Source organism: Panthera onca, chromosome E3 (assembly GCF_046562875.1).
Source record: "Panthera onca isolate mPanOnc1 chromosome E3, mPanOnc1 haplotype 2, whole genome shotgun sequence".
In the NCBI taxonomy this organism is placed as follows: Eukaryota; Metazoa; Chordata; class Mammalia; order Carnivora; family Felidae; genus Panthera; species Panthera onca.
The window spans coordinates 35514546-35532345 of NC_138354.1; the positions used below are offsets into that span (position 1 = coordinate 35514546).

The following is a 17800-nucleotide window of genomic DNA, read 5'->3' on the forward strand; positions in this document are numbered from 1 at the left end:
AGGCACATGTCTGGCTAAATGCAGTTGAGCCACACTTACTGTCAGCCCCGTGGCCAATTCTGGTCTTGTGAGATCCACAGCTTTGCCCCTAAACAGGATGGATCGCTTTGTAGGTCCAGGGGACTTGGCCCTTCTATGTCAACTTTCCAACAGGTTGTCAAGATCCCATGGGGCACTTCTACTAACTTATTTGTTTTCTTTAACCTGACTCACTTTTTCATGAAAAAAAAAAAAAAAATCAGTGTGCAGTGCTAAGCGATAACAGTGAACTTACAGATTTGATATGCTAGTTATGTAAGCTAAATTCCTATCTTTTGGAATAAAAGTGTGTGTGTGTGTGTGTGTGTGTGTGTGTGTGTGGCGCGTCATGTCCTTGGGTGGAAGGGACCCAGGTAATGACCTTTTATGCCATCCTTCCTGACCTGAAAACGGGCTACATCCTCTCTGATGAGTGGCCTTCCACACTGGGCATGAGCATGTGCCCTGTGGCCAGAGTCTATGCTTCTACTGCAGGGCTGGGGCCCTGAATAGGATGCTGTTCCTGTGCCCTCAGCCCAAATGAGCTTCCCAGGCTATGGCCTTAGCTTTTGGCTCACAGCACCCCACAACAAATCGAACTGTTCCTGCCATTTTAGGGCATTTGTGACCACTGCTCCTTCTCTCCCCAATCCTCTTTGAAAAGCTGACGCAGGAGTGGCTCATTCTAGACTGGAGGCAATGGCTTGCCCATTGTAGGGGTCCTTCAGGTGTTTTCTATCCTCTGTGCTCCGGTGGGACTGAGAAAAGTCCAAGGGCTCCCCCATCAGGTGGGAGGGATAGAAAGAGCACGACAGAGGGAAGGGGCGGAGAAAGCAGGTGCAGAGAAAACACTGGTCTGCTGGCTGTGTTATGATAGCTGCTGGGCTACTGCCAAAGTGTCAGGGTGGACAGCAATGGGTAGGAACTGGTGGGTGGCCCTGCCTGCACCGTCCTTAGAAGTAACTTAAGCTAGAAGCTTATGACTCCACCCAGCAAAATTAAGAATAAACAGAATGTTTAAACCTATAAGAGGCGACCCACGTATCTAACACATGTCCCCAGGACCTCCCAGGATTGCCCCAACCCTATTTATTGTGCACTGTTTGAATGAGATTGAAGGAGCAAGCCGGAAGCTTCCTTTACCTACAAGAGAACCTCGCATGCGTTTCTATGAACTGTGTTAATCATAATTTCTTTAAGAAATGGAGCACTGGGAACATTTCTAGCCATCAGGGCATACTGTTACCTCAAGGAAGGCAGGGGTGGCAGCTTGAAAAAGCACATTCGAGACTGTCATATACTTCTAGCCAAAATGAATCCTGCTCCATAGACTTTAAGAGTGCAGGAAATATTCTTATTCCTTGGTTTCCTTAATCCATGTAAGGCCATCAACGAGCCATTGTTTTGCTGCATCAGGTGGTCTAGTTTGTCACTGTGCCTACGGACATGCACCACCTGGCAGCAATAGTCTGAACTTGCCATCTTACACAGAGCAGGATACTCAGGAAGGTCTGCAAGATCTGAGCTACCCTCTTGGAAAGAGGACAGAAACACGTGCTGGGTAAAACAAGGCTCGGAGTTCCTATTTCAGTAAGTTTTTCTGTCCCCTGATTGCCTATTTGGAACTACCCTCTGAAAACTCGTATTGTTATATAATATGAACAGTGGGAAAAGGAGATAATTTTTTTTTTTTTTTTGGCTAGACAAAGAGTTTTCTAAATACTGACACAAGGAAGTGATGTGTTGAAGAAACAGTGTCCCCTCACATAATCCCTTCATGTGGGGGCACCCAGCCACCTGCGGGGGCTGCAGCACTAGGCCCGGCAGGCTTTGCCCAGATATGATGAATTCGTGGAAAACAAAGCCTCTAAAGGCACTCAAAGCACAAAGGGACTTTTTTGTAGATTTCCTCCCTGAACAGACTATATCTTGCTGCCTTAGTCTGGGAGCTGGCACATTTGCTCCCTTCTGAGTGTCTCTGGTCCCTCCTTTTACTTTGTTCTCATGGATTCTCATTCGTAGTCTCCATTGCCAACAGACACAGACACCTCTGCCTGCTACTCTCACTAGCACGTTCTTTCCCAGTGTCTGGGAACCTACATGCCCTGCCTTCAGGTGGCTCCTCCTTCCTGCCTTTCACACATCTCGGAGACAAGGGAAAGACACCCATTGGAAATATCCATAGGACAGAACAAATTAATAATTCAATAAACTGCTGTCATTTTGCAAATGAGGAAACTGAGGCACGGCGAGGCGGACACTCAATAAATGACAGCTAATACGATATCAGTGTTGTCAGTTAGGCTTACTAACACGTTCTTTTCCCCCACTGGTGGGTGTTGACGGGGATATTGTATTTCTTTTTTCTTTTCTTTTTTTTTTTTTTGGTGGATTATATTTTTTGTTATTTCCATCCCTTCTCTTCTCCCCATTTCCCAAATTAAAAAAAAAAAAAAAAGGCCTAAACTTAGGTATACTCTATCCAGAGGCTACACTGGGAAAGGATGAAGACTGATGTTGGGTTTGTTGGGTTTCTAAGGATGTGAGTGGGCTCCAAGCTGCTTCTCTATGTATAATGGTATGAATTTAAATTTTTTTTTTTTTTTTTTTTAAATTTTTTTTTTTTCAACGTTTTTTATTTATTTTTGGGACAGAGAGAGACAGAGCATGAACGGGGGAGGGGCAGAGAGAGAGGGAGACACAGAATCGGAAACAGGCTCCAGGCTCCAAGCCATCAGCCCAGAGCCTGACGCGGGGCTCGAACTCACGGACCGCGAGATCGTGACCTGGCTGAAGTCGGACGCTTAACCGACTGCGCCACCCAGGCGCCCCTAAATTTTTTTTTATAGAGGATATTTGAAGGCATGGATTAAGCTACATTAAAAAAAGAAATTGGGTGTTCATTGGGTATATGTTGTTTGTTCATTTTATTATGAAAAAAACTAACCCACAGATTATAATAAATGTACTTGATACAATGATAGCAGAACTCAACTCCATGCATCATTGATGGAGATTAATACTATGTCTCAAAATCGTAATTATTTGAAATTCAAAAGGAAGAAAATTAAATAACTAGTGTCTTTCCCATTTTCTAGTAAATGATATCAATTTGGTCAGAAGTATGCTTTTATTTGTCTTTGTTATCTAGTCTATAAGCCAACAGATATGATTCCAGTGAACTTACTTGAGGTCACTTGTAATTAAAAAAACAGTATATGATTTTAAAAATCCACCCCCAATCCTGCCCATGTATTTTAAATTGTGTTTATTCCAAGTTATTTTCCTAACATTGCAGCTAATATCATAATGTGAAGAATAACTACTTTTAGATCCATTTAGGTAAGTTTAACTATGGTCCCCATAATGAGAAACATCCCACTCTTTTCTAAAATTGAAAAGCTTAATAAAGTGGTACCATTTAATAAACAATTCTAAATTTAACAGACAATTCTGAGTCAGGTAATGATTTTGGGGAAATGGGAGGAATAAGGAAGAAAATAAGGGTTTAGTGGTCAAGTTGGCATACATTTTCTTAGAGATGTTTCTTGCTAAAATCATCCAGAGGGAGCAGAGGATTTTTTCTAGAGCTATTACTGTGAACAATTAAGTGTATTTATAAGAAAACATCAAAAAAATTGGGGCGCCTGGGTGGCTCAGTCGGTTAAGTGTCTGATTCTTGGTTTTGGCTCAGGTCATGATCTCATGGCTCATGATCAAGCCCCACATCGGGCTCCACACTGACAGGCTGACAGCATGGGATTCTCTCTCTCCTCTCTCTGCCCTTTCTCTCCCTCTCTCTCTCTCTCTCTCTCCCCCTCCACCTCCAAATAAATAAATAAATAAATATTAAAAACAGAGACCATCAAAAAATTAGCCATGAAAATATCTTTTAACCCTCTACAGCTGGTAATGACAGCTGCTATGGTAAATATTATACTGCAAAACACACAGAACATACTGAAAACTTTAAAGAGAATTCTTTTGGGGGTGGGGAGTCTTTAGTCTGACATGAGAGAAATGCCATCACTTTTAGGGGGGTGTTTGCACATATTCTGAAGTGAACCAAGGAGGTAGTTCTACCCATTCATCAGCCGTGATGGCTGTCATGAGCTGGAGGGGTTCTGCCCTGCGTATAAGTCCCCCGATGCTTGCCTACAGACCAGGAAGAGGAAACTTGCAGCAAACTTGTAAACAGAATGACTCCGGGAGGAAACAGGGATGGCATGCACATTAATGAATACTTACATAAATGTCTGCACCATAAAATCCATCCTGGTAAACAACACTGCAAGGGTGCACACACAAAGAAAAACATCCATATTAGTGCATTTCCCCATGCAGACACACCAACCCCTGCACTGGCGAAGTTAGTCTGGTCACAAGATCCAAAACACAGGAACCGAGGAGTGTTTTCACACTGGTTAAGGAGGTTGGAGACAACAGCTGTCCATCAGCCTGAGAAAATTAGGCTGCGGTTCGGCATTGGCCCGGAATTGGGACGTGGTGGCATGCTGGGTACCAGACTTCCCACTCTTTCAGGAGGAGGTGCAGAAATGCAAGGAGAATTTTGGGTTATTATAAGTGGCCTGGACAGATAGGAGGGCCAGAGTTTGCATTTAATCACACCACACAGCTTCCCCAAGGAAAAAGAAAGAAAAACACACACTGTTGTATTACCAGTATGGGTTGTGCCTGAAGGATGTGAGGAGAGCCAAACAACCCAAATGATTCCAGAAATGTTCCCCTGTGCTCTTTCACACTCTAGTATTATATTTGGTAATTCCATGTGCCACTCTTTCATGGTAAATGTAGGAAAATATCTCAGATTTTATGTGTGTGAGACTATGTGTGTATGTGTGCATGCAAGACTATGCGTGTTTGTATATATGTATGTGCTCTATGCGCATGCATGTGTGTGAATGTGTGTGTGTGTGTGTGATACTGTGCACATGTCAATGCACGTGTGTGTGTATGTGTATACCACGCCCACGTGTGTATGGGTGTTTATGAGCACAGGTGGATGTATATAGTGGATAACGTGTTTAGTAGTGTGTGTTTGCATATCTGGGGATGTACGTGTGCTCTTACCTAGACACGTATGCACATACACGCTCCTGTATGCACATTTACATAAATTATACCCAGACTAAGCAGGCCCGGCATTATGACTGAATAAGCCTGGCCTCACAGTGGCTCTGTTATCCCCATCCATACAGTCATTCCAGAGACAAGGGACTTCACAGGAGGGAGAAAATATCCTGGATTTCTCCAGAAGTTTCTTGGTATACCTCGAGCGAGACAGCCAGGAAGAGAAGCTTACAGCATGTGATCATGGGAAACTGAGTTACAATTCCTAAGCATTACAGTGGGTTTAATGAGGATCGCGTGTAGCCTGCACACCTCACAGGCTTTTGGGAGGATCACAGGACACATTGACTACAGAAGCGTGTGTTTCCAAATGCGTGTTTTCCACAGGACGGTAGCTGTTATTAATAACCTTCCCTGAGATCTCCCCGTGGAGTTCAGAGATGATTTATGATTCTGGCAAAGGACCAGCGAGCCCCACCGTCGAATGGAGGAGGATTCTAACGGAAACACAACTTTGATTACCAAAGGGTTCCAGCAGGTTTCAGGAGAAGCAGCGGACCCACATGTAAGCCGAGCATATCAAGCCAAAGGGAGGCACTTAAAACACACACACACACACGCACACACACGGCTGTGACACTGGTGTGCTGGAGAGCACTGGAGAGTGCTTCTCAGAGCTTTTCAGACTTGACTGGCTAGACCCCAAGTACCATTATCCTTAAAGACATGACAGGGACTTCACACACTAAGGAGGTTGGTAGGAATCGCATTCGGCTTGTTTCGTTTTGATCCGAGGGGGCCGCAGGCATGAGAGCACCTATCAGGCCCCGTAAACCCTAACCCAAGACACTGAGGTATGCAGCATCCTGAGCTAGGCTTCCAGCATTTCCAACATGAAAAGAGAGCGTCAGTTGGGGGTCAGAAGGCAGGGCCAGCCTCTGTCAACAGGATTTGAAACAGATCTGAGGATACGGAGGAGAGTAACAAATACTGAGTCTGGGCCCCGAACCTCAGAGGTGAACCATGTAGCCACAGCAAAACAGCTACTGCTCCCACCCCATTCTTTTAGGCCCTTGTAACTCTGCACGTGCTATTGTTTGTGCTGGGAATGCCTTTCTTCCCAGTATCCTCCTCCACAGGCAGATAACCATTCAAGAGCCAAGTTAGATGGGAACCACACGGGTATCGGGTCACAGCCTCATCAATCAGTGGCGGTGAGCCCTTGGACTCCCCACTCAAACCATCGGAGCTTCGCATACTGGTCTGTAAAATGGGGAAACAGGCTGGTAAGGGCTCCCCTCGAGGGAGGATTCAGTGAGGTGCTGTGAGCAAAGTGATGATCATTGGGCTTGACATCACAGCACAGAGAGACATCTGGGTGTCAACAAAATATTAATATTTTAACCACATGTGAATGTCTATTGAAATATGGGGAGTAACGCCTCTGTCTACATATTTGTAGAGGGGGACCCAGTCTGTGCCTGCTCCCCTGTGGATAATGGAGAGCCGAGCCCGCCCTACACTTTGGTGGTGTTCCCATGCACACCCGGTGTGGACCCGGAATGACTGAGTCTAGGCCCTGGCTGCGAGAGTGGCCCCTTCTTTCACCAGGTTGGGTTCTGGTGCCTCGCGGCCAGTTGCAGGCCTCCGCGTCACGTCTGTTTGCACCAACTCCCGGAAGTGAGGGAAGAACAGGCCGCTGATGTTTGCCTTTGTTAAATGGGGTATACTCAGTGCCGTGCGTGCCCTCCACAAGGGGCATGGAAAATTACTTTGGGACTCTGCCATCCCACATTTCTGAGACAGAGAACCAGAGACAAAATGGGATCTGGCATCTCCATTTCGACAAGCTCAAACAAACCACATGAGGAATACCGTTTCTCTGCTACTGACATGCTTTCTCTGCTCCAACGGCCATGCTAAGGCACAGACAGGCAAGAGTGTGTCCATCACTACAGCTGCCCCTGGGGGGCTTCCAGGGAGGGGGCCGGGAGGTCACAAAGCCATGTGCATAAACGCACAGACATGTAAAGTTGCAGTGCTGGTAGGTGCTGAGAGGGAACAGTGGTGCTCTCAAAGTGTGACAGAAGGAGTGGGGCTGGGCAACAGGGGTGAGGGGATCTGAGCAAACGCCTCAGAGATCGCAAAGCCTTAGCCAGGTAAAGAGGGAGGGAGGGCAGGCCAAGCAAAGGGAACAGACTGCAGAGTTCAGAGGCCCGGCAGACGGGGTGGGGCTTCACTGAGAAAGGGCGTCAGGAATTCTCGCTGCTGTAATAAACCACACCGCACAGGGAGGCCTCCATTTCACTGACTGCCACACATGCATGTTTTGGAGGGAATGATGGAAGGGTGAAGGATCTATTTTCATGATCCGTCTAAATACAAAGAACCGTTATGGCTGTCTTCGGCCGTATGAAAGGAAGCCAATTCACGGGCTCCCAGTTTCACCAAAATGCCGTTTCCCCCCCCTAAGCTACTACTGGTGACAGCACAGGCATAAACAACCCTAGTCCTCACATTTAGAGAAGGACTGCCACCGGCCAGTCCCTGGTCTAAGCATCCTGGGCTCAGTATCCCATTTAACCCTCATACTACCCCTGCGAGTTGGAGAATGCTATTCTCACCCTCAGATATAAAGGAAGCTACACTGGAGAGGGTAGGTGTTGACTGAGCCGGGAGTCTAGTCCAGGGAGCTCTGGCTTTGCAGCCCGCTTTTAGCTATTGGGGCAGACTGTGGTCCAACTTCAGCACAAGTGCAGGGTCACCTGAGGGCTTGTTCAAACACAGATGGCTGGGCCCCATGCCCAGCCCAGAGGTTCTGACTCAATAGATTTGGATGGGGGTCTAAGAATTCCAATTTCCAACAAGTACCAGGTGATTGCTGCTGCTGCTGCTGCCGCCGCCCAAGGACTAACAGGCTCATTGCTCCATGCCAACACTGCCCTCCCTGTGTTCTTTTTCTTTACATTTGCGACGGCACCGAGGGTCAGCCTCCTCACCCCTATTCTAAACAGGAGGCGGCTAAAGGAAAGCTCTTACACATTCTCATGCTGGTTTCCAGGAATGTGTCCAAACACTTTTTCAAGCCCCATGGAACAGGTGCACTTAAAATATAAGACATGTAGGGAAAGGAGAGCCGGAGCTGATCTAGTATGCAGCTATAGATAAATTAGCCACGGCCCCGTTGCAAGAGAAGGGGGTTGCTGTCATGCAATGAACCCGTGTGGTCCAATTTTAATGCAAAGGCAGTCTGTCTAGCCATGCAAAGGTAATTGTATTCCTTGTCAATCACTTTGGGCCTGCAATATGCTTTTGCAAGAGCATTGCAAATGCACATCTCATTTTCTTAGAAAGGTAATAACAGTAGTTAAATATTTGGTTGAATGCAAGCAGGGAATGAATGCACTATAACAAATTAGTTTACTAAAAAAAAAAAAAAAAAAGGAAAGAAAGTATAGGATGCCCAAACTATCCAATCTGTTTGTGTAATGTAATAAATCACCACCACAAACGTATTCCTGAAGGAGAGGTTATTTAAAACTGCTCTACCTTAGTGCCCCTTCCAACTGGAAAATAAATTAAAATTTTAATGCGTTTAAATCTAGCTGTTTTTGAAGACATATCATATGGGTCCATAAACTCTCTGGCATTTGTATAGAATTGTGTATGTGCATGGATATATGGAGGTGTACACCAACATTTTCCTAGGGAAAACACATTTTTAACTGGATTATTAAAGGCATCTGTGACATTCCACTCCCCTCTACCTGAAAAATTTAAGAACCCCTGATTTAAGGTTTGCCTATATATACATTCAATTCAGAAGCCCACCCTTTTTTTTTTTTTTTAATGTTACAGGTTGCACTTTAAACGTGGCTGGAAGTTTGAACAAGAATTTACACCAGAACCAAACACACAAACAAAAAGCTAGAGAGAATTCCGGAAACTATTCTGATGATGGGTGATGATGACTTTAGTTCCTAGTGTTTCTATTAAATGAGAAACATTCTCAACAACAGAGAATACAGTCTCAGGATTAGACATTTAGAAATTAAAACCAGAAAGCACGGTTGGTTTCTAGTCAGTGAGGCACATATGCATAGTCCCGGGGTCTGGTGTCAGAGGTACTTTTAGAACCTGACCTGAAACTGTTCTGTGTGCGAGTTTCATTCTTGCACTGGCCAGCTTTAAGAAGTTTTCTTTCTCCTGGGATATTACCATATCTTTCCTATATACAAAGTAGCACAGAGTCCCCTCAAACCACTTCTCAATGTAACTTTGAGAAGTTGTACATAGACGTGTCATAGCTAATTTCCTGCGAAAGTATAGAACGTCTTCTTCAAAGATACCCCGAGAACCAAAACCAAAGCCCTATAGCAGACGCTGGAGGTTTGGCTTAGAATAATAACTTTCAAGATATTCTTTGAAGCTCCATTAGAGTGCCTACTGTGTCCCCATACCATACAATGTGCATGGTGCACAGTAGGCACTTGGCAAGTAGCTGCTTAATAGTTAATTAGCTAATTAATTAAGAACAAGAATTCAGCTAGGCCAGTCTCGGGGGGTTCCTTTGGGAGGGCATTGGGGCTTAGCTGCCGTCTTCTAGTACGAGATGTTGTACTGAATCTGGTGGGTGTGTCTCGAATCCCTTTACCTACCACCTCTGGCACCTCCACCCACGGATCATCAGTCTGCAAGATTCCTTGGATGGCAATTACCCAATGTGCAATTTCTCCCAAATGTGGATCACAAGAAGACAGACTGGACATTGAGGCTTCTCAATCGAAATGGACTCCAGGATCAAGGGCAAGGAGAAATATGGAAGACCCGGCCCATTGAGTGCTCTCGGAAACCATTCACTAATGGATATTTTATTTATGATATACATAGTCTACACACCATTGACGCGCCACTGTCTAGAGCCAACTCTGTGGCATGTGGGGAATACAGGTGCCTCCCAGGAAGGGGTCACACACTAGGTTTCTAACTCATCACCCATCCTCACTCAGTTAACGTTGGTAATCAATACTGAGTTGGTTGGCTCGGTCTAGATTTTCTACTCATTCCTATGATCCATCCAGGGTCCAAAGAGAACCCCCTCCGCTAGAGAAAATGATCACATATTAATGTCCCAAGAAATTCCTTTTTAGCTATGTGAGAAAGAAGAGAATAGGGCCTCTCCATCACCTGTGCTCTTTACTTGCTGGGAGGAACTTCAGAAAATATCAGGATGTGGAGGAGAAAACGAAATCAATAAAAGGAAGTGGATGGACGAGAAGGCATCCTTGGTGAATCCTCCTATGTGACTATCTTGATGTTGGGTACCTCCAAGGGTCACCTAAGACTCCACAAAAGTAGCCATGGGGGTTATGTGGGATTTTTTTTTTTTTTTTCACTATCTTGGGAAAACAATATGGAAGCCATACATGGACACAGGATAAATGACACACTTTTTATTGGGATTTCAGTGACAGGGTATATTCATATTGCATACTTCATGAAGAAGAGAGGTGTAGGTTGGCAGTTAGATAAATCTTTGACAGGTAACAAATGGAAAATAGTAACAAATGCAGCTTGCTAGATGACATTGTAGAAAAGATGTGGATCACTGGGTGCGAGGGAGACTCATGGAATGAGATCTCAACGTGGCAATTTAGGAAATGGTTGGACTTAAGTGCATCCCACATTTCTTCTTTTCCTGAAAGCCTTCTCTAAAAACTGAGCTAAGGGGCCTTCCTTGGTGCTCACACAACACCACACCTTATCACTTATCACATTTATTGAAATTGTTAGCTTATATGGTGCTGCTGCCCCTAACAGGAAGAAACTCCTCCAAAGGGGCAAGACAGAAAGAGATGTTAAGCTAAAATGCACTGGAGTAAAGACATTAGTCAAATCTAGAAATCTTCCCCCAAAGGACTTCGGAGACAAACAGCTACAAATCCACACTATCTCCTGGACCCCCTGAATCCTGATAATGTCACTTCCTGGAAACAGGAACCTCTTCCAACCTCTCTGCTATTTGCTTCCACTCAAGCCCAGGGCTCTCACTACTCCAGCCAGGATCTGCTCTGTGCTGCCCCCCACTCTTCTCTCCAAAAGGAGCTGCCTCTGTGCAATTTCCTGCAGCCTAAGCCAACAAGCAAAGGGAAAGGGAAACCTTCACTTAAGATGCTGGACTCACACTTTTTCATTTGGGGCCAGTGCACTCCAGGCACTTTCTAATACAGCAAAAACACCCTGGCTGAATTTCCTATTCTCCACCAACACTTTGCTCTCATAGAACCTGCAGACATGGGCACGCGGACCCCAGCCTTTTCTCCTCTTCCTCTTCCTCCTCTTCCCCCCCTCTCACCTCCTCCTGTCCTGAGAATTTCATCTTACTACTTAGAGCGGTTTCAGGATTCCACTCAGAATATTACCAGCAAAGAGGCACAATGTACTATTATAACCAAAATGATTAGGCATATTGCTGGAATATTAAAGTTAAGTCACGTCTAAAGCAGTCACAAACACAGTGCTTCACCATTTGGAGATGCCCATGTGTCTCCCTGGTGAATGTGGCATTAATTAGTTATGCACAGTTATCCCCAGCAAAGAACAAGTTCATTCTAGGTTAGAGAATTTCGATTTTACAGCAGGTGTGTTATTTTGAGATTTTTATAAATAGTTCATGTGAGGATAAGCCGTATAATTTTACTTTATTTTTTTTTCCTGTTCAGTATAGTAGTGAGATACTGAGGGTACATGTACCAAAAAGCTACAATTACCGTCTACTAAGATAAGATAATAATTTTCAGACAAACTAATGTGGTATAAACATGCAATTTTGTGTTTATGGTTTATGAATCTTGCTTTAGTAATTACATGAGCCTACAGGGTAACTTGGTGGGGGATTTTTCCCTTCCTAACAACTTACTGTGTGACCTTGGGAATAACATGTATTTATTTCTGCATTTCTGGATCTATAAAACGGGCTCAACACTGTGGGGCTGGAGATAATGATTACACTATCGATGATTCTTTGTATCACATCGTCATATGTCTAAGGCTTAGGATGTACAGATGCATCTTTTTGGAGGGTGGGGAGAATTTATGGTGAATTTATCTTTGGTTTGTTATTATCTATCATCATTCCAGTGAAAACGAAATTTGTGCTGTTGTTTTGTCCACTAAGAAACTCAGAAGTGACCTAAGTCTAATCACAACACAAGAAACAATGGACACTGACTGATTTCTCTACCTGTGTTTTCCCTTCCTGATGATTTCATCGAGTTTCATTTATTTATATTCTTAACTTTGTCTCATTGCGTTTGTGTTTGAAACCCTTCAAATGCTCTCCTCTGCAATGGGTGAGATATGAATAAATAATGAAAAAAGAGTGGTTTCCTTTGTCATCAGTATAATAGAGAGATGATCTAGGCTCATTCAGGTTTTCTAAAAAATTTATAAGCAACAGAGCTATAAAAAATGCATTAACCCTTTTGGTACAGTCTGGAATACAACCGTATTCTTTCTACAGACCAGAAAGCCAGGCACTGGCCAGGAAAGCCTTGAGCCAAACTGTCTTGCACACAGCTCAGTTTTTCTGAGTAGTACTATTGACATTGGGGGCCTCATGACTCTTTGTGTTGGGGGAGGGGGGGTCCTGTGCACTGTGGATCTTAAGCAGCATCCCTGGCCTCTACCTACTAGATTGCTGCTCCTGCTGAGACAACCCAAAACGTCTGCGAACATTCCAAACATCCCCCAAGAACCACCAGAGACATCTCTTTCTTTCTCCCTGACTCCAGGGCACCGAATGTTCCAGGAGGATACCTTAACAGGAAGAAACGGTAGCATTTCAGGGCTGCAGCCCACAGTACCACTGTTTCTTAGTGTTCACCAGCCCTCTTTGATTTTCACCTGGGAATGCCAAAGTCCATGCGCACAAAAACCAAACTGCCCACGGGGAACACGTTAACTTGCATTTCCTTGCAGAGGGGAAAGGAAAGCAAATGCACATTTTGGAAAATCCAATGGAAATGAGTCTTACTTCCAATTTCTTTGAACTTTTGCTTTCGACTCCACACCTAATTTTCTCTTCTCAGGCAAGGGTTCATAAACTTTGAAGTGCAAGGTGTCTTTGGGGAGGGCGGCAAGACCACCCCCCCTTCCAACCACGCCCCCCCCCCTCCCCCAGCGAATTTTATGTTTGGAAACTTCGCGTCCCTCCATGGCCAGATTCAAGGGGCAAATGTGATCCAACCTCCTTAATAACCAGATGTTTGCAATCATCAGAAATACATCTTTGGCTGTAACCATTTCTCTGTTCTCCAGCATTCAGTCTCAAAGAGAATTTACATAACAACATGTGACATGTAGAATGCTTAAAGGCACCAACCATGACAGGACAAATTACATTCATTTCTCAATACTCTTTGCAAGGTGCTCCACTGCAGGCGCGCGCGGAATGCATGCTGGGGCGGGTTCCGGTGGGGCGGTCAAGACCAGCATGCGCTCGCAAACAGGAGGGGGCGGTGCGGGAGGCCCGCCGCCAGGGGGAGGCTGACCGACTTACCCGCCGTAGGCCGGGATCGGGGGCGGGGGCGCTGCGGCCCGGAAGGTGTTGTACACGGTGCGGCCGCGGCCTCGCAGGTGCGCCCCTCGGTAGGCGGCCGCGGCGGTGGCGGCTGGATACGGGAAGCCGGGCACTGCGGGGGCGGAAAGGAGAGAGCAGAGCAAAGGCTTTCAGAAGCACACCTGTTGTTGGGGGCGACGCGCCCCCCCGCCAGGACCCTTCTCCCTGCAGGCGGAAGCTGGACACCTGCCCCCTGTCCAGGATCAGGCTCGTAAAGGGCGGGCAGCGGGAGGAGGCCAAGGTCCGAGTCCAGGCAGGACGGGCTACTTAAGGAGGTGGTCCCTGTGCCCAAGAGAATACGGTAAATGACAAACATTTACAAAGACTTCTTAATAACGGGAAGCAAGCTCACTGCACAGAGTTCAAATTTTACAAAGGCAGACTGCAAGATGTATGTGCATTGTATTGTCAACATCTGTCTTCTGTCTGTACACACATGTATATTGTGTGTAATATTTATATGTGTGTGAGCATACAACATGCCTGAGTATGGTGTATACACACACGTGCGTGCATGTGAGTGACTATGCATGCCCGTGTTTATATTGTGTTGTATAATGCACACGTCTATGTGAACGTGTACTATGCGTACATATATGTTCAACTATGTATATAATTTTGTATACATACGCACACATATTTCAGTGTGTTCTTAGTTATCTCTGGTGCTGAACTGTGTGTGTGTTGTCTATTCACTGCTTTCCCCATCTTGTTTTTATTTATTTCCCACATTTTCCTTGATGTCCATCTATGGCTTGTTAAAATTTTTAAATTGCAATACAACGTTCCTACGGACACGTGCATGTATCGTAACTGTGCAAACCCTTTATGCTCCAAGAAACAAATGGTTACCAGTGACCCATCAGCCCCCAAACCACTTAACAGCTTTGAAGACATGTACAACAACCTTATATAACCACACAGAAGTCTGGGAACTCAACTCTTAAGAAGAGGGTGTGAGCTGGGTTTTTCCTCCTTGGGGGAAAAATTCTCTGAGCAGGATGGCTTGCTGAGGAGTCATGAGGGAATGAAGCTTGAACCCAGAGACCCCTGATCTTCATTCTCTTGCCTGGGATGTCCTTCCTCCTGGGGGGGTCTGCAAATTCTGAGACAATGCTCCCTCCGCCCCCCCACCCCCGGCTTCAGGAAACCACTTCTGCTGTTCCTACTTGTCTGCATCTCACAGGGCTCTTGCTATGCCGGGTGTGTTAACTTTTCTCTCTCCAAAGAACGGGCAAGCTCCTCTCGGCCTCTCCAGCACGTGCCTCCCCAAGTCGGCAGAAGCCCCCCGATCTTATTCACAGTGGGCTCTCAATATTGGACCCCTGAATGGATGCAGGGGTGGCTTCACTACAGCAACAAGTGGATGAAGTTGTAGGTTGTGGAGAGGCCACGTGATGGGCAGTTTCCAGTCAACCTCCCCCCACCCCACCCTTGTCCCCAGCTTCTTCTCCCATCTACCAGTCTCTAACGGAACAGGAGCTTTCCAGAGGGAGGGAGACACAGGTAAAACAGAGCAGGGCTGGAAGGATTTCCTCCTCTGTGCACTCCCCTCCCCTGCTCCCTCTCTCCTGGGACTTGTTCACGCGGTGTTTGTATGGACAGTGTCTTTGGGCGTGATATGAACATACAAGCTCAGGTCGTCCCACCACAAGGGAGGCTCTCAAAAGGAGATAATCAGTGCACACAGACCTCTCTCCAGGAGCTCATTTTGGGGGAACACCTAACTGCTCACAGGGTGTCCTGTTTCATGCTGTGTTGAAGTTGCCTCCACCTTATATCCAAACTGCCATGGAGGGGCTTCTCCCCTTCCTCCACCACATTCAGGAGCAGAAGGCCTCCATCCCATCTCTTCACTGGCTGTGGAGTCCTCGGACACTCTGTGTTCTAGTTATGCAGTGGGGGAGGGCAGGGGATGGGGAGACGAGGCCATGGCGTCTCCCACAAAAGCCCCAATTCCATACCATCTCGCAGAACTGCACAGACTAGACTAAAACCCTTGATTCCAACCTGAAGACTGGCTATCATCTGGAATTCTCTTCGTGTTCTCATGGATTCCACCATATCTTTCTCTCACGACGGAGGGCAAAATGCTGGGATCATAGAACCGAGTCAGAATGATTTTGTCTATTTGTGTTGGAAAAGACCATACAGGTTATTTTTAACCTTTTTTTTTTTTTTTATTGCTGTGAAAGACAAATCGCACAGCTGTCCTTAATTCTCAGCTTGCCAGCCCCCAATGCACCCACATCTCCTGACTTGTGTTACAACTAATGTGCTTGAAATTATAGAGAGGTGTCAGTCTTAATGGGGAAAGCCAATAATTCCGAACACCATAAAAGCCCAGAAGTAATGAGATCTGAGACGTTTGCTTCCGGACTGGGGAGAAAATGGGCAAGCGCACAGCTTTGACTGCAAGTCTGTCTTGCTGCTCAAACATTAAGTTTTCATAGGAACGCCCTGCATTTTGAAATAAAGAAAATGAAAAATTCACAATCTGGCAGAGCAGCTGGCTGCCTGTGTGAGGAAACACGGTAATTATGCTGACCCATTCATTATCGCTGGCTACGGTGCACAGTGAGTGAGACCAGATCCCTCTCAGCGACAAGCAGGTTTTACAATAATTCTTGGAGGATTTAGATGTTGAGATACAACATGAAACAGAAGCTCGACAGCACGAGCCGCTGAGGATATAGAGCCAGGAGTTCATTTGGACCCCCTCTGCTGCAGGGGGAAGATGTCTCTGCCGATGCAGGATAAGGTAGCTACAGGTCTTAATGCAAGGCTTTGGGGGTTTCTCCAAGCAGGGCACACGAGAGGGATTCCTACTTTGTTAAAGGAACAGAGGAGGGAGAACACATCGACTCCTGGTTTAAAAATCACGTTTTTGGGAGGCCAAGTGCCCTGAGGCAAAATAAGGGGGTTCCACAGTTCATGCTTTGGACCAGAGGCTTCATGGAGGAAGTATGAGTCTCCCAGATGGAGGGTTTGCTCACCTCTCTCTTTTTTGTTACCAGTCTCAGGCTGCCAAGGGATCTCTTTACGAAGCCTCTAGTTAGTCATCACGATTAATGAACATTTCCTTCCTCTTTCCTTTCTTACTTTCCTCCCTTCTTATTCTGGTCCTCCTTTCTGCCCCCCCTCTTCGTTCTCTTCCTTCTTTCCTTCCTTCCCTCCTTCCTTCTTTTATTTATGTTTTAATCTCCTTTGGAAGAAATCTGCCACAAAGCTCTCTAGGTCTACCAGCCATCAAGTGGCTTAGACTCTTGCTATTGCTAGAGTGTAAGTTCCATGAGGGCAGAGATCTCCCTATGTTCTGCTTATTGATTCAGAAGAGTGCCCAGAGCACAGAGCAGGTGCCTGGATACCCTTTGGAGGAGGTGAACCAATGTTAGTGTCCCTCCTTCGGGGACAGTAGAGGCACTCCCTCTTCACCTTCTGCCTTCCCTGACACTGCCCTCCACACAAAGTGTCCTGCCCGGGATTTGCACATACACAGTGGGCAAAGGCCACAATAGGATCTCAGCCATGATCCCTATACAAGTAAGTTCTACATCCATACTTTACAGGTGCTGCACTAGCCCAGGAATGGCAACCACGCTTGGGACACATGTGCTTCTGATTAAAAGGGAGAGGACTTAGATCAAAGTATTAAACTTGGAAGTCTTGCAAAACCTTCATTCATTGAAACTCGCTTTCACTGCTGTGCTGTGTCAGGAATGGGAGATCAGCTTCTTGTTCTGGAGAAAAGTGGAACTCAAATGCCACCCCCCCCCCCCAACCTCCAGACATGTGATACCCATTAAAAGGCCTGTGAGGTCAGGTTCCTTCCCTCACATAGCCCCAGACAGTCTCTCTGGCAACCTAACCAATCTCAGTCTCCAAGCACAATCAATGTATGCAACAAGTAACAACGGAAAATAACATTCCTTCTACTCCCTAACTTCTCTCATTTGTAGCTGAGCCTTCAGTATTTCACCTCATCTCCAATAGAGGAGTCTCCCCCCCACCCTCCTGCAGCTGGTTTAGGACTCTTGAGTGGCTCTCTCCTTTTTCCTCTAAGACAAATGG

The 17800-nt window shown here is 45.9% G+C and overlaps 1 protein-coding gene across 39 annotated transcripts in view; it reads right to left on the reverse strand.

The window, feature by feature from the left end:
* RBFOX1 (RNA binding fox-1 homolog 1) overlaps positions 1-17800 on the reverse strand; it is a 2063692-nt gene that overhangs the window by 44179 nt on the left and 2001713 nt on the right. For 21 of the 39 annotated variants that reach the window (XM_060648405.3, XM_060648402.3, XM_060648403.3 and 18 more), the window contains 2 exons: positions 13670-13802; positions 4267-4306 (listed from right to left, as the gene is read on the reverse strand). In XM_060648405.3, coding sequence (XP_060504388.1) covers positions 4267-4306; positions 13670-13802 — 173 coding nt within the window. The remainder of the gene's footprint in view (positions 1-4266; positions 4307-13669; positions 13803-17800) is intronic. The other 18 variants (XM_060648390.3, XM_060648427.3, XM_060648420.3 and 15 more) reach the window with 1 other exon arrangement.